The sequence below is a fragment of the Hibiscus syriacus genome, unplaced genomic scaffold, assembly GCF_006381635.1.
Source record: "Hibiscus syriacus cultivar Baekdansim isolate YM2019G1 unplaced genomic scaffold, ASM638163v2 tig00112411_pilon, whole genome shotgun sequence".
NCBI lineage: Eukaryota > Viridiplantae > Streptophyta > Magnoliopsida > Malvales > Malvaceae > Hibiscus > Hibiscus syriacus.
Window position 1 is genome coordinate 602,442 of NW_024063326.1, and position 20,710 is coordinate 623,151.

General features: G+C 31.2%; 1 protein-coding gene and 1 pseudogene across 2 annotated transcripts; one reads left to right on the forward strand and one right to left on the reverse strand.

The window, feature by feature from the left end:
• Positions 1 to 2,306: 2,306 nt before the first annotated feature.
• LOC120179372 lies at positions 2,307 to 8,309 on the reverse strand (annotated as a pseudogene).
• Positions 8,310 to 8,511: 202 nt separating this feature from the next.
• On the forward strand, positions 8,512 to 20,512 carry LOC120179400 (BEL1-like homeodomain protein 6). Of its 2 annotated transcripts, XM_039185003.1 has the most exons (6): positions 8,512 to 8,522; positions 17,159 to 17,637; positions 17,803 to 18,625; positions 18,799 to 19,178; positions 19,255 to 19,315; positions 19,598 to 20,512. In XM_039185003.1, the coding sequence occupies exons 3-6, from the start codon at positions 17,852 to 17,854 to the stop codon at positions 20,282 to 20,284; spliced, it is 1,902 nt and encodes a 633-aa protein (XP_039040934.1). In that variant the 5' UTR covers positions 8,512 to 8,522; positions 17,159 to 17,637; positions 17,803 to 17,851; the 3' UTR covers positions 20,285 to 20,512. The 2 variants fall into 2 exon arrangements, with proteins under 2 accessions (XP_039040934.1, XP_039040933.1); XM_039185002.1 differs by lacking the exon at positions 8,512 to 8,522 and having other exon boundaries at positions 17,085 to 17,637.
• The last annotated feature ends 198 nt before the right edge of the window (positions 20,513 to 20,710 follow it).

Here is a 20,710-nt window from a genome sequence, read left to right on the forward strand (position 1 = left end):
GGAGCGTGTGTGAGACGGTGAAGCTTTATGTTTAAAACGGGTGAAGTGACTATTTTTACGAAACTAGAGTTGCTTCGCTGTATTGTTGCCACGTAAATGTTTCTGGAAAGTAAATCATTTATGATAGTGCCACGCAAGCTTTCTTGGAAGCTTTCTGTCTTTTACCACGCAGTATTTTTCGAACTTATCTCTTCGAAAGGATAAAAATGTGTGTGCTTTTATAAATAGAGAAGTCACGGTCCAGTAAAATTTAGATTACGGTTCAAATAATACTCAATTGACTGATAGTTTTTGGTGTGCGATATTTAATTTAAAATTTATTTAAGATAATTATTAATTTAAAATATTATTTTTTAACTTAAAAATTAATATAAATTTATAATATTTTTAGTAACAATTGAAAATTTGTATTATAAGGTTCAGGTCTTACAGTAAATTTTTTTAATAAAAAATATAATATTTTTGTTTGTCGAAAATATTAGTATATTCAATCTAAAAAGTTGACATCGATAAAATTTTTGATTATAATATTTCTTTTAAATTTTATAATAATAAATTATATTTTAGAATTTTCATCATTTCATCCAGAAAATAGATTTTATAAACCAGGAATAGTATTATTGAAACAACATATATTAAAGAACTAACGTCATTAAACGGACCTGTTAAGATAATAGAAGCAAATACAATTATTTTAGATAGTATAAGATAATTATAAAATAATCAGAATCTTTTAATAATATATATATTCTACATATGTAATTACTCAAATATAAAATATATAAAAATAATAACATTATCTTTTATAATATTTTAAATAATCATAAAATTAAGTATAAATATTAGGGTAGTTACAACATATGTCAGTTATTAGTAAAATTGAAAATAGGTGTTTTAAATTTTAAAAGGTATAAATTAATCATTTAATTTATTGATTTTTATAAATAAAGTCATTGGACCGTTAAATATTAAAAACTTTCTAATGTGTATTATTTTATTTATTAAAAAAAACAATTTTCAAAATGTTACAATCAACTCAATTAAATGATTATAACAATTGAACTACCAAATTAATTGATTTTAATAATAAGGTCATGTGTTAACATGATGATCATCGTTCGATTGTCGTATTTAGTGGCCGATATTGTCATAAATTTACATTGATCTCATCATTCAATTTTATCTTATTAAAATCTTTCTTAAAATCCATGACATCATCCTAAACCTTCTAAACTTCAATATATTTCATTTAGCATCAGATGGCGTCTATCTCATAGTATGTACATCTCACCAACGACAGTCTCCCTATTATTCAGATTGTTGAATGGCTCCGAACTTTGAGGAATCCAAAACTCGAAATAAATTTTCTTTTACAATTAATTGAGTGACTTATTTATGACTTTTTGAAATTGGATGACTTATTTATAATCTTAAGAATAATTGTGTGACTCATTTACAATCCTACAAAATCATAGAATGAGTTTGAGCATTTAATTCAATTAATTGATGTTTGATCTTTTTAAAAGAATATGGTCTGAATTTCGGAATTTATTGATTAATTTATTTTATTATTTTATTTTTACCTTATTTTTGAAAAAAGAAACCTTTTGAACCTTCTAATAAATAATCCAAAGGAGGTTGAGGGGATATTCTTTCGTTTATCCCTGAGCAATGTCTGCATCAAATGTATAGGATTGTAAATGAAATGAGAGAAATTAGAAGTTACTCAATATTGATTTGATTAATGACTTGAAGGGAATTATTTGAAGAAAAAAATATTATTAATATTCATATGTTTTTTAAAATATAATATAAAACTTTTTTTATTTAAAGTTCAAGTTTCTTATTTCAAGTTTTTTTGAGTCAAATTGAACTCCAATTCTTTTATTTCAAGTCAAATTTAAAAATTTTAAGCTTGTGAATTTTCGAGTTTAATCTAATCTTAGGTTTTTATTTTAAGTTCGAGTAGACTTTGACAATTTTAAGTTCACGAGTATTCAAATCAAGTCGAACTTAATTTGAAATTCTTTTAATCGAGTCAAGCTCAACAATACTCTCTCAACTCGACTCGTTTACATACCCAGTGGAGTATATGCCATTGATACCAACAAAGATCCTTCAAACATTTTTTTTTCACAGAATATTTTCAAGAGAAAACCAGTTCCCAGAGCAAACAACTCAATAGCTTGTTTTTACCATACGGAATATTCAACAGTATCATGTTACAAAGTACACAAAATTGTTAACATAGTACAAAACTTGTATAGCAATTGCATAAGCATCAAAGTGCTCATCTAATATTCTCATTTCATTTCCCCCTAAAAGATGGATATGGTCAAGATATGCTAAAAACTGGTTATAATCTGCTAAAGTAATTAAGCTTGAAACCACCTTCTAAGCTTCTTAGAACCTTGTTTTTCAGCCTCAGGTGTTGATTTCGGATGTGAGAACTTAGATCTGTATTGTTCGATTAGCATATCGAGTTTGTCTACCACATCTCTCCCTGATGGATCTTTATTCCTTCCTGGCCTTTTTCTTTTTGAATTTGCCTCTCCCTCCTCCCGCTTTGCCTTCACTTGTCGTGTCCTCTCTTTTGGCTGAGCAATTGCTTCCACCTCTTTTGATTTTAATTTGCGGGTATCATTAACATTTGTTTCAACCTTGACAGAACCTCCAATAGCAGGCTTTCAGCTGGCTTTGCGATCCTCGGGTTTATGATTTGATCCTTTCACCTTCTGATTGGAGCCTTCCAAATTTTCTTTCGAAGATGGTTGTCTTTTCACCAGTCAGTTTATGCTTTGGCTTCTTACTATCTTGGCCTTCTCCAGTGGCAACTCTGTTTTCCATCTCAGCCTTGTTCAACTCTGAATGTTTAGTTGCCCTTTTCTCGTCTCTGGATTTCCGTTTTCGGGATTTGTTAGGCTGATCGCCAAACAGATGTGATTTTGCTTTTTCCTGTGCATTGTTCAAATTATCACTGGCATCTTGCTGCTGAGCTTGTATCTTGGCTTTCCTCAGCTTCAATGTCTGCACATTATCGACAGAAAATTCCACTATTGGGCGATGCACTGGACCAAATGTTTCTACAAACAACCAATTACAATTTGAGATTATAAATAGAAAAGAAACAATATAATTAACTTTTTCACCCTAGCAAGATATTGAGAAAAAAATGATAAATCTAGCATCAAAATTACAGCCATCATACAAATGAGATATACCAATAGGGACTCACCTGGATTATTGTTGAGAACCCTCAAAGCAACAAGTGCATGCTGATGTTCAGTAAACTCGATAAAGGCAACCCCACACGACTGGTTTTAACAACAATCCTTCCCTTCACAGTTTTCAAGAACTTGATCTGCATGTCAGCACGAGTAGTATCAAATTTAAGACTTAAGGTAGCACCCTGTATATGCAGAAAACTATAGAAAAGAATTAAAAGAAAAAAAACACTTTCATAACAGATTAACAACTTTATCTAACCTGTCGTATTTCGGGTTTTTGCTTTGTAGCTCGTGAGGTAACTGCATCAATACAAAGTTGTTTCAATTCGTTTTCAGTCATGGACTTCGGCAAATTATATATAACAAGTCGTGTCCTCGAAACATGGAAATTCGGAGACTAAAGCTTGGTCATCTTTTTTTTCATGTAACCTGCATGGCATCCGAAACGCCTTGGATAAATAATAAAGGAAAGTTAAGTTTCACAAGAGAATCAGCAGGACCATCAAGAACCATCATTATCGAGTTGCTTTCAAAAATTAAAGCTAGTTCAATGATTTTGTAACATGCTCAAACATTCTTTTTCATATAAAAAGAATAAATGTGAAACATTCAGAAAACAAAATCTACTATTCCGTTTTTTGCTATCCATTTAAATCATTCCTGGTCAAACCAAAGACCTTCAATGTTCTTCAACATACTTCTAAGTATGTGGAAGAATATGAAGGGAGTTTTTAATGAGATCTCCAACTTCTATCAAAAAAAAATTCCTGGTCAAACCAAAGACCTTTTAACTACACAAGCTGAGATAATAGCACCCATTTGCGTTGTGCAGCAGATAGGTCGAAGAAATTTGTGTCAGTATCCGACTGATAATATCAGGGGAAACAAATAAAACCAATCCTTACATTTTTGCGTATTTCATATCACTGGCGGAAACATCTTTAGCTGCTGGTGTCCCCTCAACTATAAGTCCTTCCTATTAAGTCATATAAACGTTAATGTCACTATACTACAAACACAACAAATTAACGGAAATTCAATTAAATGTCCAGTAAAGCAACCTTTGCCGAGTACAGGTTACGCTGGTCATGTTCCTCAGCTTTGGCCCTCTCCAATTCTTTATTATGTGCTGATTTCCGATCCAATGCCTTCAACACTTTGAGCTGCCTACCTTTGAGAAAAATACCCAAGCCAGATGCAGCATTTGCTGCTAAAACTGTTGCAACAGCAGCATCTATAGTTTTAAACTTGAGAAAACCAGTTCCTCTCGGTCGCCTGCCAGGGGAGCACAAGAACAATAAGTATTTACCGATTTAAGGAGTAAGACAGTAAAACATTTCAAACTATTTAGAGTCAATACTTGGTAACTGGATGGAGGACAGGAATAAAGGATTGCACTGCTCCAAATGCAGAAAACCTTTCTTTCACTTCTTTATTGTCAATGTCAAACGGAAAATTGTTTTCTGTAGTTCATCTTCGCCATCGATTTCTTTATTTTTGCCAGATTTTTCAGCTTTAATCGCATCTGATTCTTTTCCAGATTCAACAGGTAACTTATCTTCTACATCAATGGTTTCATCTACATTCATCTTCTCTTCCCCGTTGGGCAGAATGGAATTATCTTGGAGAGGAAGAGAATCCTTACAAGAGGATGTCACCAAGTTATCCAGCACTCTCCTCGCAATGTCTACTTCCTTATCAAAATCTAGCGTTATTGGTGTCCTTTCCATATCTGACATATCCGAGTCATTTGAAGCAATACCATCATCACTATCATTATCCCCACCTTCATCTTCCATATCAATGCTACTGCTATCAGTATCACTTTCCTTGTTGCTTTTATTCAGCTTCCCTGTAAAGCCATAGCAATTATATCCTACAGAAACTTTAAAATATAAAAGATGAAAATTTTACTAAAGAATTTATCAAGAAAATGGCATTACATGCAACCAAGTACAGATGAGAAGAGATGACAAGAAACACATCAATTACCACAAAGGAAAGGCATAACATATATATGTGGAACATGACTACATACTAAACATAAATATATAATATATCCCTTCCGTATATACGGTGCTTGTGTGTGTATGTGCTTGCATGTGATACAAAAACAGACATAAATACCCGAATATGAAATACTTTTCAAGAAATCTCTAATCACACATGCTTATTTGATAATTAATAAGGATGATGATCCATAAGGTTAAGGCCACTCATTCAGCTCTGGGCGAAACAGCCACCCGATCAGAAGAAACAAGATAATACACATCTTTGATGAGTATACAAATTTTAGTTCAGCACACAAACCATCATCTGAAGCAACATTAGCATTAGCACCGGAACTGTAAAGTTTCTTTGGAACAGCCCAATCAACAGCGATAGGTCTTTTACAAAAAAAAATTCCCATTGAACTTTTGAATGGCCTGAAAATGAAAAATAATTGTAAAAACTTGTAGCAGAAAAATTGTCTATTTTGGAAAAAAAGGATAAACCAGAAATAGTAAATTTTGTGCATCCTGTTTAGATGTGAATTTGACAAAAGCAAAACCCTTGGATAAGCTGGAAAAACAAAGGGAGGAACACATTATGTGCATATGAAAAAAAATACAAAAGTTAATTTACAAATTTAAATGATTTTCTAAGAGAAGATACCCTGTTTCAGAATTACGTGGAATAAATACATCCCAGACAAACCCTGCTGCTGAAAACATATCCTTTCTCATTTAATTTAGCCTGCAACAATGTTAAAAAAGCGCTACTTTAGAAGTTAAGAACTTCGAGTTGCAAGCATCAAAATCAACTATAGGGACAATCAAAATACACTGTTAGCATCAAGCAACCTTGAAAGGAAGATTTCTGATAATTAGCTTCCACTTTTGAGTCTTAAAGCCCCAGATCACAAGTACCAGAGAGAAATAATTAGATCTCCGATATAAATAGTAAATAGTATGAACTCAAAAATAATCATCTTATATAAATAAATAAAAGCCCCACAACTTTGTCATGGTTACTTTACCTCACCACCCTGTTGGCGTGCCCAAACAATGCCTCCATGTATCTCTTTCTGGTGTAACATTGCCACAGCAGTACGAGCCAGTTTGACACTTGTGAAAAGCACTGCTGAAGCATCCATTTTGCATCCATCTTGTGCAAGACCTAGTAATTTTTTAATTTTATGGCTTGCAATTATTCCGCAACAATTAAAGTAATCCTCAAATAAAGACTTGGATTATCAATCTCAATCCAGAAACCGTATGTAATTGTTTCTAACAAAGTAAAACTATTGAAAAATTCAGAAGCACCATAGTAATGCGATATTATAGATTTTTGGTGAATGGATATAAAGTATACAGAGAGACATTACAGCAAAGGTCTATACATATGCAAATGACAAGCATGTTGTACAACAGATGTCACAACCAGCCTTCTTATATCGTAAATCATTTCAACTGGTACTATTCTATAAAGAATATACTGTAAACCAACAATGTAGAAAGTAGGAAATTTTCTAGTTCCCTATCAAATTATCCAATGCGCTCTTCAAATATAACATTGCTCTATTTCCGAGCTTTCACTATTTCAGGTTTCGAAGGGGGTAAACAGAAAAATTTGATAAAATTGTTGCAAAGGACACCTTTTTGCTTACCATGTTGTTCAAGCTCTTCTATTGGAACAGGATAAGTTACAGAACAGACAGTGCCAATCTCCTTTGCATGCCGGTGGACATCTTCCACCATCTCAGCATTATGAAGACCACCAAATATAACAGTCCTAGCAACCCTTCATAACATAGAGAGAAGAGAAGAAAAGGCATGCCTTGATGTGTCAAAGTGTGAACATCATAATTCCCAAGTAAAAACCAAGAGTGTACGTAGCAAAATAAAAAATTAACTAGACTAAACTAAACTAAAATGAAAATAAAAAAGAAGTATGTATTTAATATTATCAGGAAAAAAACATAAAGCATTCTAAAGATTCATATCATGAGTGAAAATCAATTCAAAATTGACAGTGAATAACTACATGATGATGTCTTAGAAGTCCATATCCTATTTTGATTTTTACTAAATTAGCAAGCAAATTTAGTACCCTTCTCTAAGAATTCTCTTTATCAGCTAGATCAGAACAAAGTGTTGGTAGCTTTCTAGGTTGCACAGGTTTCTCTATATTAGCATTCAAAATATCAACAACAAAAAAGTCACTAATGAGAAATAACATCAAAGTATTGTAATTAAATATTATAAAAGCTTTTGTAACCTAGTTTTGGAAGGCTTGAACCATGCTCTTCTACGGTTGAGGTAAGACAACCATTGTCATTCTTTGTATTGGTCGCATCATCTGAGACAGCCAGTAATTAACATTCACATAGCGCATGCATACAATTCCACAATTATTCTGAAATAACCGAACTTTGGGTTGTCTTTGACCGTCGTTGCTCCAATGGAGCACGGTGTATTGCATATTTAACAGCAATTTTTCGATCTCCAACAGAAGAACCATTCTTCAACTCAATAGCGCGGTTGGCATCTTCAGCAACCGCACTTCCAAAGAGATGCAAACACATAGGAAAAGATAAACAAGAGAGTTAAACTCCAAGCATGAAAATTCAGCTCAACCATAAGCCCTAAAATTCTGAAACAAAACAAAATAATAGCGGTAAAAAAAAGGATTAAAATGAACCTCGATTTTAACTTACAATTGAACGAAAGCGATATGAACAAAGAATATGTTAGTATGTTTATGAACCAGTGATTAAAATCAAGATGAAAAATATTAAAACAAAACCATGTCTTTCTTTGTAACCATAAAACAACGCCTAATTGGACCGACATCGCTAAATGTTTCTTCAAGCTGGAAGAAAAAAAAAATCATTTACTACTATTTTAAATTTCCATATATAGAGATTCTAAAGCAAAATTTCCAGAAGGGAATACCTGAGAGTTGGTGAAGAGTAAGGCAGGTTGGTGACGAAGACGGAGGAAGGCGAGTGTTCGGATTCGGGTATTTTCTCGGATCTCTTGTTTTTCCCCATTGACGGAAGGTTTGGCTGCGGAGGAAGTTGAATTAAACTTTCGAACCTAAAATCCAAAAGCAACTGCTCTGCTCTTTGTAATAAGCGTGTGGGGTTTTAAATTTAACCGGGTCGGGTCGGTAGGAGGTAAAAAAATATTGGGGGCTCTGTACAAATTTAAAGCCCGAAATACGTTAAGATCCATGTATTATTCATGGGCCTATTTTTGGATCCACAATGCTTTTTCTATAAACTTGGTCAAACCGGTTGATTAAGAGAGAGTGGCCAGTAGGTTTCAACGTTTTTAAATACTAATATACATAACGACACAAAATGTTACGATTGAATAAATAATTATTTTTATCTTTAATTAATTTTTAGTTAACAATTTATTTTGAGTGAAAATATCTCTTCGCGAAAGAAATTTGTTAGTTTATAAATAATCAACGCTCTACAATAAAGGTCTTTTTACACAAAAATAAAATATTTAGACTAATATAGTTTAAAAAATAAGGGTCTTAATAACTATTTAATCGTATGTTAGAGACTTTATCCTAAAATAAAAATATTGGGGACCAAAATGCTTTAAAAAAGAATAAAGCTAAAAAAATTATTTAATTAAACGTTTGGAACATTTTTAACATTATTCTATGCCAATAATTTTAAATTTAAAAAGAGTTCATTGCACTATGCATCTCCAAACAAAGGTCTTTATTTTAAATTGATTTATAAAATTTTGTATTTTTAGTTTCATCCTCAAACTATAACTCTCATTTTAAATTGGTCTCCAAACTTTTAGACATTCTAAATTCATCCCCAAATTATGTCTATCATTGTATATTAATCTCTAAACTTTTGAATGTTCCAATTTCATCCCCAAACTTTTGAATGATTTTGGGGAGTATTTTAGGAATGTTCAAAATTTTGGGGACCAAGTTAGAATGAGGGTTATAGTTTGAGAATGAATTTGAAATGTTCAAAACTTTTGAGATCGATTTATAATGAAAATTATAGTTTAAGGATGAAATTAAAATTTTCAAAAAAATTAAAACCAATATAAAATAAAACTCGTAATCCAGAGATGTATGATGCAATTAACTTATTTAAAATTATATAAAAAACAATTATTCATCCTTAAAAAAAGCTCAACTTTGATACCTTTTTATTATCATATTGAATTTGAAATATATTTAAAATTTTAATCATTGAATAAATAAGGCTTAATAAAAAAAATAAGTGTCTGAAATTTGTCTTGAAAAACATTTTAGTGCCTAAAGAAATTTTCGTTAAAAATAGGTGCCTAACGCTTTCATTGGAGATTTTTAGGTGTCTGGACCGTGACGTCCGTTAAATTTAGTTGTTAAGTGATATGTGTCACGTTATGGTAATTTTAGATTTTTATTTAAAAAGTAAAAAAAAAATATTTAAAAAAACCCAACCCACAACCCCACGTCAACCCCCTCCCCCATTCTCTTTTCCTTCCCTTTCCCTTTTCCCCTTTCTATGGTCGTCGGCTGACCATCCGTGATCGTCACCGCCACCTTCATCGGCACTGGTGTTGACCCCTGACCAAACTCCCGTTAACCTTTCGTCGTAAAGTGTCACCATTTGCCGTAGAAAAACATTCAAATGTTCGTCGAATTTAAGCCACCGTCGTTGTTTTCCTTCAATTCTTATCGATCTCGACGTCCATAAGTCACACCGCCGACACCATTCGAACCACCGTGCAATTCCGATCAAAACCCAAGTGTTCGGTGAAGATGGTAGTCGAAAATGACCAGCGACTGTTGGTAATGATGGTTGAAATGAATTATTTTAGTTTATAGAGATTTTTATAATTTCATTAAAAATTTAGTTTTTTTATAAAAAATAGTTTTTTAAAATAATAATTGTATTATTAAAAATTTAAAAAATATAATTGTATGCACCTAAAAGTATAATTGAGAAAACATTAAACACCAATTTTAAGTAAAAAAAAAATTTAGGTGTCAAAACATTTTTTGAGACATTGTTTAGACACTTGTTTTTGAATTAAGCCAATAAATAAATAGTTAATTATCCGATACACATAAAATCTAAAATTTGTTTTACATAATTTATTAATTCTAAACTTAAATTTAAAAATATAAACCTTAAATGATACATCTAACCTCCAAAACATAATCTCTTAAATCCTAAATCTTAAACTATAAACTCAACTAATATAGATAACATTATAATAAATAAATTATATAACATAAATTTAAACAATTTATATATATAAAATAAAGAGTTAATTGTGTCATGTGTCCCCAAACTATAACCCTCATAATAATTTGGTCCTTAAATTTTTGATTATTTCAATTTCATCCCCAAATTACGACTCTCATTCTAAATCACTCCTTAAAATTTTAAACATTTCAATTTCATCCCTAAACTATGACCCTCTCTCTAAATTGGTCCCGCAAACTTTTTGAACATTCCAATTTCATCCCAAATTCATCCAAATATATAATTAGTTACAACCATAATTGAACCTAAGATTTGTTTTTTTTTCTTCAAACATAGCATAATATAACTTAGCCTACAAAAGTTTGTGGACCAGTTTAAAATAAGGTCATAGTTTGGGGATGAAATTGAAATATTCAAAAACTTGAGGACTAATTTAAAATGATAGTCATAGTTTAGTGATAAAATTATAACATTTAAAAGCTTAGAGAGAAATTTAAAATAAATATCATATTTTGAGGACATATGATGTAATTAATTCAAAAAAATACAAATAAAACACTTATCACGATTTTAATCTTACTCATTAAAAGTTTACCAAGCGATGGCTAACTTTTATAGAACCCACTCCTCCAGTCGGTGTAATGATTTTTTTTATACACAAAAGTTTAGGTTAGGGTGGCTCTCCCAGTCAGGGTATACCTAAGATTCAATTGAGATTTACATAGAAATTTACAAATTGTCCACCAAAAGTGACGGTGGTAGGATTCGTACTTGATCTTACAAACTCAAATTCTTGAATCTCAACCACTTGTGCCAACACTCGTTGGCCGAGTCAGTGTGATGATTATCCTATCCAAATTAAAATAAACTAAATTATTAACCGTTGACTAACCACTAATCTTGCAATCACGCTTTAAACGTGTCGATTATACAGTTGCATGCGTTGTCAAAATAATATAAGTTTTGGTTTACATTTGTCAGAATATGTACCTTAACTAATTTTTAAGTCAAAATATACACAAAATATTATTTAACATTTTTCATATAAATATTTATAATAGTTTTTAATTAGGGTGCGTTTGGTTCACGGAATGTAAGATTACCAGTGGGAATGTAAGATTACCAGAGAATAAGATTATTGAGATTGTTGTATTTTGTGTTTGGTTGGCTTAGCAGGAATGTAAGATTACCGTGTTTGGTTAAATGAATAAAAGATTATTGGAATGTATATTTGACCAAATTTTCTTTATTATATATTTGTATAATATTACAAGTTGGAAAATATTTATATATTTTCTTTAAAAAAATTAAATTCATAATATTTATATATTTTTTACAAAATAAAAAATAAAAAAAGTTTAATGAAAGGGTAAAATTTTATTTTAACCCTTGAACTTCATATAAAAGTTTAATTATAGATTTTTTTGTAAATCTAAAATAATTTAAGGATAAATTTGTAATTTAACCTTCGTAGAATTTTTATTATTCAATGATAGAATAAATATATTTTTGAAAAAAAATAAAAATTTAAGGGCATTTTAGTCTAAAACGCCGGTAATCCAACAATACCTAAGGAAAGGGAGGTAATGACATTCATGGTAATATACCCTAAAAAATTCACTATTAATAATCTTACATTACCGATAATAGGATTCTCGGGCTAACCAAACGGGAGAATGTAGATTTCATTCATCCAAACACCCCCTTAATGGAAAAGATTGAACACTCTAAGCAGAACCGACCATTAGGGGAGCACCTGAGCAGTAGCTCAGGACCCCAATTTTTATATTTATAGTTGAGACCTCTCAAATTTTATATTTATAATTAGGTTCCTTAATTTTTCTTAATTTTATAATTTTTAAAAAAATTACTTTATTCTTTCACATTTCTTATTAATTCATTCAATTTTGAATTAAAGTTAATCATTTTTTATATTCTTCGAACCTCATTCTCCAACTCTCATTTTTCTCTCTTCTTCGAATCTCATTCTTCAATTTATCAAATATTATTTAACTTTTAATATTTTCCGATCTCAATCTACGAAAAAATAATATATCATTCTTTATTTTTTTTTATTATTCAAAATCAAGCTCCATATCATACTCACGTTCAATTATTTTTATATTTTTCTTCTCTTAATTGTATTTAAGATGTTTTCTTAATAAAATAATAAAAATATCACATTTGAAAATTTTTAATATTTTTATGATTTATTAATTTAATATTAAATTAATTATTTAAAATAATAAAATATATTTTAATTCTATAGGAACTTATTTTTGAGTTTTCGTTAAAGGTCTAAAAAATGTCCGAGATGACTATGAATTTAAGTACCTATTATGTCAGGAAAAAAATCAATACTTATTTTAAAAATTACTTTAAATACTTAGATGAAAGAATGATATATTTTAAGTACTTATTTGTATTATAAATCATATAAAAAATTGTCATAATTCATAAACGTATTTTGCTAAATAATTAAAAGAAAGAGTGTTTTTCAAGATAATATTATCAAATACATTAAATGTCTAAAAAACTGAATATATAAAATATATTGACGTCAAATGAGTATCACTTAGAATACAACATTTGTGGGTGAGGAACGATCATTCTATTTGTTTCTTTGTTCAGCTTCGTTCTATGAACTCCGTTATTTACAAAAGGCTGAATTTTAGTTTTATGCTCAAATTGAGGATTTAACTCTTACACTTCTCTCTACTTTTAGAATTCCATTATTCAGTCAAATATTAACTATTTTATTTAAACTGTTGATAATTGTTTTCTCTTAACAATATATCTACCAATACACATAAAAGTATAATGACAAATTAGTTTTTAAGGTGGTCAATTTAGTCTCTATTATTTTTTAAGCATTTTATTTTAAGGGTAAACTACAATGTTTAGCATATAAATTATCACTTTTGTTTCATTTTAGTACCTAAATTTTCATTTGTTTCAAGATCACACCTAATGTTTATTTTTATTTCATTTTAGTATCGCGTCGTTAAAAACTTAACTTAACTGTTTCATGTGGTATTTTTTATGGGTAAATTTATCATTTATCGCTTAACTATATTCTAACTCCTATTTTGGTCACTAAATTTTACAATTTTTTAATGTAATTACTCAACTTTCAAATTGCTCGCATTTTAATCACTCTTATTTGTTATATTAATAATTTTTGTGACATGACTTTTTTTTATTAATATTTAATTAAAATTAAAAAAAAAAATTGAAAGTTAGAGTGGTTTAATTAGGAGTAATTTGAAAGTTATGTAATTAAATTAAAAATAATAATCTTCAGTGACCAAAATAGGAGTGAGAAGATAATTGAGTTATGAATGATGTAATTTACCCATAAAAAGTACCTTGTTGTAACAGTTCCACTATGTTTTCAATGGCGATGTACCAAAATTAAACAAAAAGTAAGCGTTAGATATGATTTTGAAACAAATGAAAGTTTAGGTACTAAAATAAAATAAAACTGATAATTTAGGTACTAAACGTATAGTTTACCCTTATTTTAATCTCAAATGTTTCAAACATCAAAATAATAATCTCTATCGGAGGGAGACTGTTAATTGACTAACAGTTAATGTATGTTGTTGAGATAATATTTCCAAATGTGTTTGATTATTGACATAACATATAACACAACATCATTTTGAGTGATATAATATATGTCACATCATCACTTTAGTGATGTGACATGTGATATGTCATAAATTAAACACATTTGTAAATGTCAAGTTAGCAAAATGCATCGACTGTTAATAAACTAACATGAGTTATTTTAACCAAAAAAAATGAAATGTTAAAGGTTAAAATGCTCTAAAAAAGAATGGAGACTAAAATGATTATTTAAACAAACATTTGAGCCTAAAAGAAATCATGTTAGCTAGATGAATTAGAACATAGAAGGGACGATTTTGATAGAAAACACACACACACGCCAATTAAAACCATTAACCATTTGTGTTAACAAATAGCATTATAGAGGTGAAGGGATTAGATTACATCAAATAAAAATAGAGGGACAAAATTATAAATTTGTACATGGTAGTAGGATGAAAACCAAATTTAACTACAAAATGTCCTAATCCCATATAAGGTTTTGTGGTATGGGTTGGCCTTTGTTTAGAAGCCACAATTATTGACTTTTTAGGTTTGCCTTGTATGCGAAACAATGTGTCTAATTAGGCTTTCTTTTGTAGTGAGGACGATAATGAAAAACGTGGGGGTTGTTAACTGGATGCTGCTTCCAACATTTCACAAATAAATAAATACCAAACACAAATATAATATAGTTTTTGTTCAATAATGTGACTCAACACACGCAAATCTTATATGGGACAAAAATAAATAATTTAACACAAATATAATTTTTTTTTATTCATCGGTTAATATTCTTGTTAGAGAAACTAATAATAATAATAATAATAATAATAATAACAATAATAATAAATCCAACATATTTAACTAATTTAAGTCATTGAAATATTTCTCGAATACTTTAATTATGTTTGAACTTTTCTTTTAGTAATGAATTCTGAATACAATAAAAGATTTTTAAAGTACTAATAAAATTTAAGTATAAATGTGAAGAAAGCCTTTAATTCTAACGAAATAGTCACTTTGACTTCTTTTTTTTTTGGAATATTTTGACCTTTAACGTTTTATTTTGGGACAAAAAAATCTATCTATAAATAGAAATCGTTAGTTAAAAAAGGTTAACGCTCCAAAATAAGGGTATTTTTACCTTAAAAATTAAATGTTGAGAACGAAGATACTCTAAAAAAAGAATAAGGACCAAAATGACTATTTAATCAAATATTATAGACTATTTTACCCTAAAATAAAATGTTGAGTGTCAAAATACTAAAAAACAATAGGGATCATAATGACTATTTTAATAATTGTTGGGACTATTTTGATATCACGCATATAATAAAAGTAAAGATAAGTATTTGATAAAGTCGTGTTGAGTGGGAGAGTTGAGTTGGTTAAGTTTATGAATGTTATTTTATTATTTAAATTTTATAGTCTAATCCAATTAAATATATTTTCTTGAATTTCTTACGTTAAAACATAAGAATGAGCATAAGTCAGAATTCAATCCTAAACTACTAAATTCCAGGACTAAAATTGTGTGACTAATCTGCATATATATAAATGAATGAGCATAATGGTGCAATAAGGAAAAACAAAGGGATAAATGAATAAATAATGAAAAGTATATAATCATAAGGGTGCGTTTGATTCACGGAATGTAAGATTACCAGTAAGAATGTAAGATTACCAGGGAATAAGTTACTGGAAATGTTGTATTTTGTGTTTGGTTTGCTTAGCAGGAATGTAAGATTATCATGTTTGGTTAAAGGAATAAAAGATTATTAGAATGTATATTTGACCAAATTATCCTTATTATATATTTGTTTTTTTAGGAAGTTGAAAAATATTTATATATTTTATTTAAAAATTTTAAATTCATAAAATTTATACATTTTTTTTACAAAAATGAAAATATAAAAAGGTTTAATGAAATTGTAAAATTTTATTTTAACCCCTGAACTTCATATAAAATTTTAATTATAAATTTTTTTGTAAATCTAAAATAGTTTAAGGATAAATTTATAATTTAACATTCGTACAATTTTTATTATTCAATGCAGAAGAATGATATTTTTGAAGAAAAAAATTAAGGGTATTTTAGTCCAAAACATCGGTAATCCAATAATACCTAAGGAAAATAAGGTAATGACATTCCCGATAATATACCCCAAAAAATCTACTATTGATAATCTTATATTACCAGGAATGAGATTCTCGGGCTAACCAAACGAGAAAATATGAATTACATTTCTATGAGAATCTCACATTCCCCGTCTAAACGCACCCTAAGAGTATCTAAACTAAACATTAGTTAGAGGAAAAAAGACAGTGTAGTGTGACACCAGTACCTATTGCCTCGCCTTTCACGTTTCCAAATGTCAAACATTAATTTCTGCATTTTTAAATTTTGATCCTAACCTAAACGAAAACTACTGAATATATTAAACTAAACATACTTTTGCTCTTTTAGGTTGATAAAAAGATCTTATTGATATGATAAGATACAATGAGACTCAATTAGTACATTTTAAAAATTATGAGATTATTTTAAAATGGTATAATATAAAAAGATGTTCCTAAGGTTTAATTAAACAGTCATTTCAATTTTATTTTTTTGATTATTTGGCCCTAATGTTTTATTTTAAAGCAAAAGAACTTCTAACAATTTACTAAATAGTCACTTTATTTTTTTAGTATTTTGGACATCAACATTTTATTTTAGGGTTAAAAGCTCATATTTTAGAGCGTTTACCATTTGTAACTAATTATTTTCATCCAAAGAAGAGACCTTTTATCCCAAAATAAAATGTTGAGGTCAAAATGCTCAAAAAGATAATAGGAAGTAAAGTGACTATTTGTAAAAAGTTTGGGATTGTTTTTGCTATTATGCCTTTTAATATATAACTTGGGATTATCTTGCAATTAACCCAAAAAGTAAATATAAAAAATGAAAGTAGAAAGAGAGAGAGAATTTAATATGGGTATTATGGTGGATAGGATAGATATTGCAACATCAAAAGAAAGGGGAAAAAGGAAAAGAAAAACCAGAGGTTGTCATGCTGAAAGTTGAGAGAGACAGCAGAAGGGAATTGAGAAGGAGGGTTCAAGGGAGGGTTTTTAATTTTAGGTTCACCAACTGTTAGTTAAGAGATAGAACTCCTTAACCAAACATATCTTCAACAACACCCAAACAAGAGGAAGATGAAGAAATAGTAAGAATTTTCAAAGAAACAAAAGTATTACAACTTCTGGGTTTCAAAGCAAACAACCTCTGGAAGCTATCATGGTATATAGGCCATAGGGTTCAAAGTTTTAAGTATGTATGTGTGAATCTCTCACGTGGTGCTTGAATGGAAATGATGGATGGATAACATATGATTGGTAATAAAAGGAGCAAACAAAAAAAGGTGATATAATTCGTTTATTGCTGACTTATTATTTGGAGCAACAAACACCAAAGAATTTTTCTTTTTTGAAGTGTTGGGTTTCTTAAGGATTTGTTTCAGCTGATCGGGTGGTGTCTTTGAGATTTCTTTGTTCCCCATACCTCAAACGACTGTTACTGGTTTCCAGGTATTTTTTCTATTTATATGTTTATGAATTTTTTGGGAATTTACAGATTTTTTGGGTTTTTTTTGTTGCTAATCATTTTATGCTTAGAGAATATCCAGTTTTTTTCCCTTTTAAATTTGCCCAAGATCGTTCATGATGTAAGTCGTTTCGATTGCTTGTTTCCAGTTCGTTTCGTGACTGTACGGGAGCAAGGAAATTTTCAAGACGGAGAAATATGGCTGCTTATTACTCTGGTTCCGAGGATCAAAGAGATACGGCGCCGATGATCTATTTAAGAGAATCGATGCCGGGTTCGTATGTTGAGGGACCGGCTCTTCCTGGTAATACAATGTTGTATATGAGTTCCGGGTCCTTTTCTGGTGCATTTGCTGGGAATTCTCAGCAGCAAAACAACTGCATCGAGATTCCGGCTGTGGAAGCTTCAGTTTGGACTTCACAGCATCAAGGGATCTTGTCTAACCTTGGTGGCTTTCAATTCGGGGAGCACGGATTTGGTGCTTGGAGGGATGGTAGAAATGAAATGCTGGCTATGCAGCCACTGGCTGGTAGTACTTCCAGCATCATTCACAGTGGTCAAGGATTATCCTTAAGCCTTGGTACCCAAATCCCCTCTGGAATTCATATCCCTTATCGAAATCCCGGTTTGGGTTTTTCCGGTGGTAATCAAGATTCAAATAAAGGGGGATTGTCTGCATATGGAATGTCAAGTGTGACAAGAGCTATTCCTGATTCCAAGTTTCTCAAGGCTGCACAACAACTGCTTGATGAAGTTGTTAATGTTCAAAAGGCTCTAGAGCCTCCTGATGGAGGGAAAAATCGAAACTCACAAGATAATCGGATGAAGAATTCCGAGGAAGATGATGGGGGATCAAAGAATTTTCCCGCAAACCAGCAAGAATCCTCCAAGAACTCTCCAAGAGAGCTGTCACATGCTGAAAGACAAGAATTACAAAGCAAGTTAACAAAGTTGCTGTCCATGTTTGATGAGGTAAACACATTTTCGTATAAGCTTTTCGGAGAAACTCTTGCAGCAAGAGTACTAGTTGAATCTTTTCTGTCATTGTTTCAGAAAGAAGCTTTGTATAAGTGGAACTTTGTTATTTTCTGTTTGATATAGTCGTGTTACTTATTGTGTCTAATGTCGAATGGTTGTTACTTCAGGTCGATCGGAGGTATAAACAGTATTATCATCAGATGCAGATTGTTGTATCATCATTTGATGCGGTAGCAGGGTGTGGAGCTGCTAAGCCTTACACTACGCTTGCGTCACAGACTATATCACGCCATTTTCGGTGCCTGCAAGATGCAATTAATGGGCAAATTCAGTCAACACGTACAAGTCTCGGAGAACATGATACTTCAGAAAACAGTAAAGAAGTAAGGATTACTCGTCTGCGTTATGTGGACCAGCAGCTGAGGCAACAGAGAGCTCTTCAGCAGTTTGGTATGATGCAACAACATGCATGGAGGCCACAGAGAGGGCTCCCCGAAAGCTCCGTTTCAATACTTCGTGCGTGGCTGTTTGAGCATTTTCTAAATCCGTAAGTTTTGATGTAACACTCCCCTCCTGTTTGATTTCTCAACATCACACTCATTGCTATTTCGGTTGTCCTCCAGCTACCCGAAGGATTCTGATAAGATCATGCTAGCAAGACAGACAGGCTTGACTAGAAGTCAGGTAATCTGCGAACAACTCATCGTACTAACATATAAATGAAGCAATTTGTTTTTGGTGTAAGGATTGCTCGTTTGAAACTCGGCCGGGAAAGTGTTGGTAAGTTTGAAATTGGTGGTGGAATCGGAAGAAGTGATATACGATAGAAGTAGCCAAGTAGGTTTTAACGAGTTTGTGTATCAGTAGGTGCTGTAATATCTTCAGACACGTCCAATAAATGATGCCGTAGTTTCTATAAATATCTTTCATTGTTGATGCCTAAATGATATATTTGCATCTGTCCAGGTTTCGAATTGGTTCATAAATGCCCGGGTGCGCCTATGGAAGCCTATGGTCGAAGAGATGCACAAGGAAGAATTTGCGGACGCAGAAATGGACTCTAATTCTTCATCTGATAATGCGGTCAAAGCAACAAAAGGTGATACAATGACCTCCGAGGACAGAGGTGAAGATCTGCAACAAAGTGGGAGTTCATCAGCAATAGAGAGATGTAGCAACGGGCAGCTGATGGATTTGAAATCCAACAATGTAGATATTTCAGGATCAACTACTGAAGCTGGTTTCCTGAAAGTCATATATGGAGAAGCTGAAACCGAATATGTGTTACAGAAGCTAAAGGAGGAGCAGAGGCTTACTATGGGCATATCTAACATTCCCGATTCAAGTGTTCATCTAGATGGCGGTAGCCACCGGTTTATGGCAGCCACTGCTTACAATGTGTCGGAGTTGGGGAGGTTTGACAGTGGAAATGGTGTATCTCTCACTTTGGGATTGCAGCATTACGAGGATGGTAGCATAAGTATGCCGGGTGGAAGCAATCATCAAAATTTCGTTGCAATGAGAGGTGATGAAATGTACAATCCTATAACAACTTCCGTAGCAGCCGAAACAGCTGATTTCGAATGCATAAACCCAGGCAATCAACAACAGGGGTTCAGTTCCTCTCAGTTGTTACATGATTTTGTAGCATGAAATGTACTCGACTGCTGTTTAAACTTGCATTAATCATTCTTATGGAGAGGAACCGTTAAGCACCAGAAGCAGAGACAAACTCTCAGCTCCGTTAGAAATTGATTGGTGATTCTGCATATTTGTAAAGATATATGATTTTTTGTTAATAAGGTGAAAGGGAAGATTTGTATAAATTAGTGCAACTTCAGGGATAAATATATATAATTAATATATATATGTTTTGAAATATAAGGTAGGAATTGGCTTGTTGTAGGTGCAGGTGGACATGATGATTTTCAAATTGGTGCTCTGCATGCTTTGTGGCCCGCTGTCTCATCTGCATTTTGACATTGACATTACATCTGCAAATTTCTCACTTTTGATTGGTGGTGTCAATAAGCCAAAAAGAATACACATTTTTAGCACATACTTTTAGTAAATTCTGAG

Coding starts and splice junctions, on each gene's coding strand:
- LOC120179400 (XM_039185003.1), top strand. CDS start 17,852: ATGGCTGCTTATTACTCTGGTTCCGAGGATCAAAGAGATACGGCGCCG. Junction 18,626..18,798: donor TGCTGTCCATGTTTGATGAG/GTAAACACATTT, acceptor TTGTTACTTCAG/GTCGATCGGAGGTATAAACA. Junction 19,316..19,597: donor CAGGCTTGACTAGAAGTCAG/GTAATCTGCGAA, acceptor GCATCTGTCCAG/GTTTCGAATTGGTTCATAAA.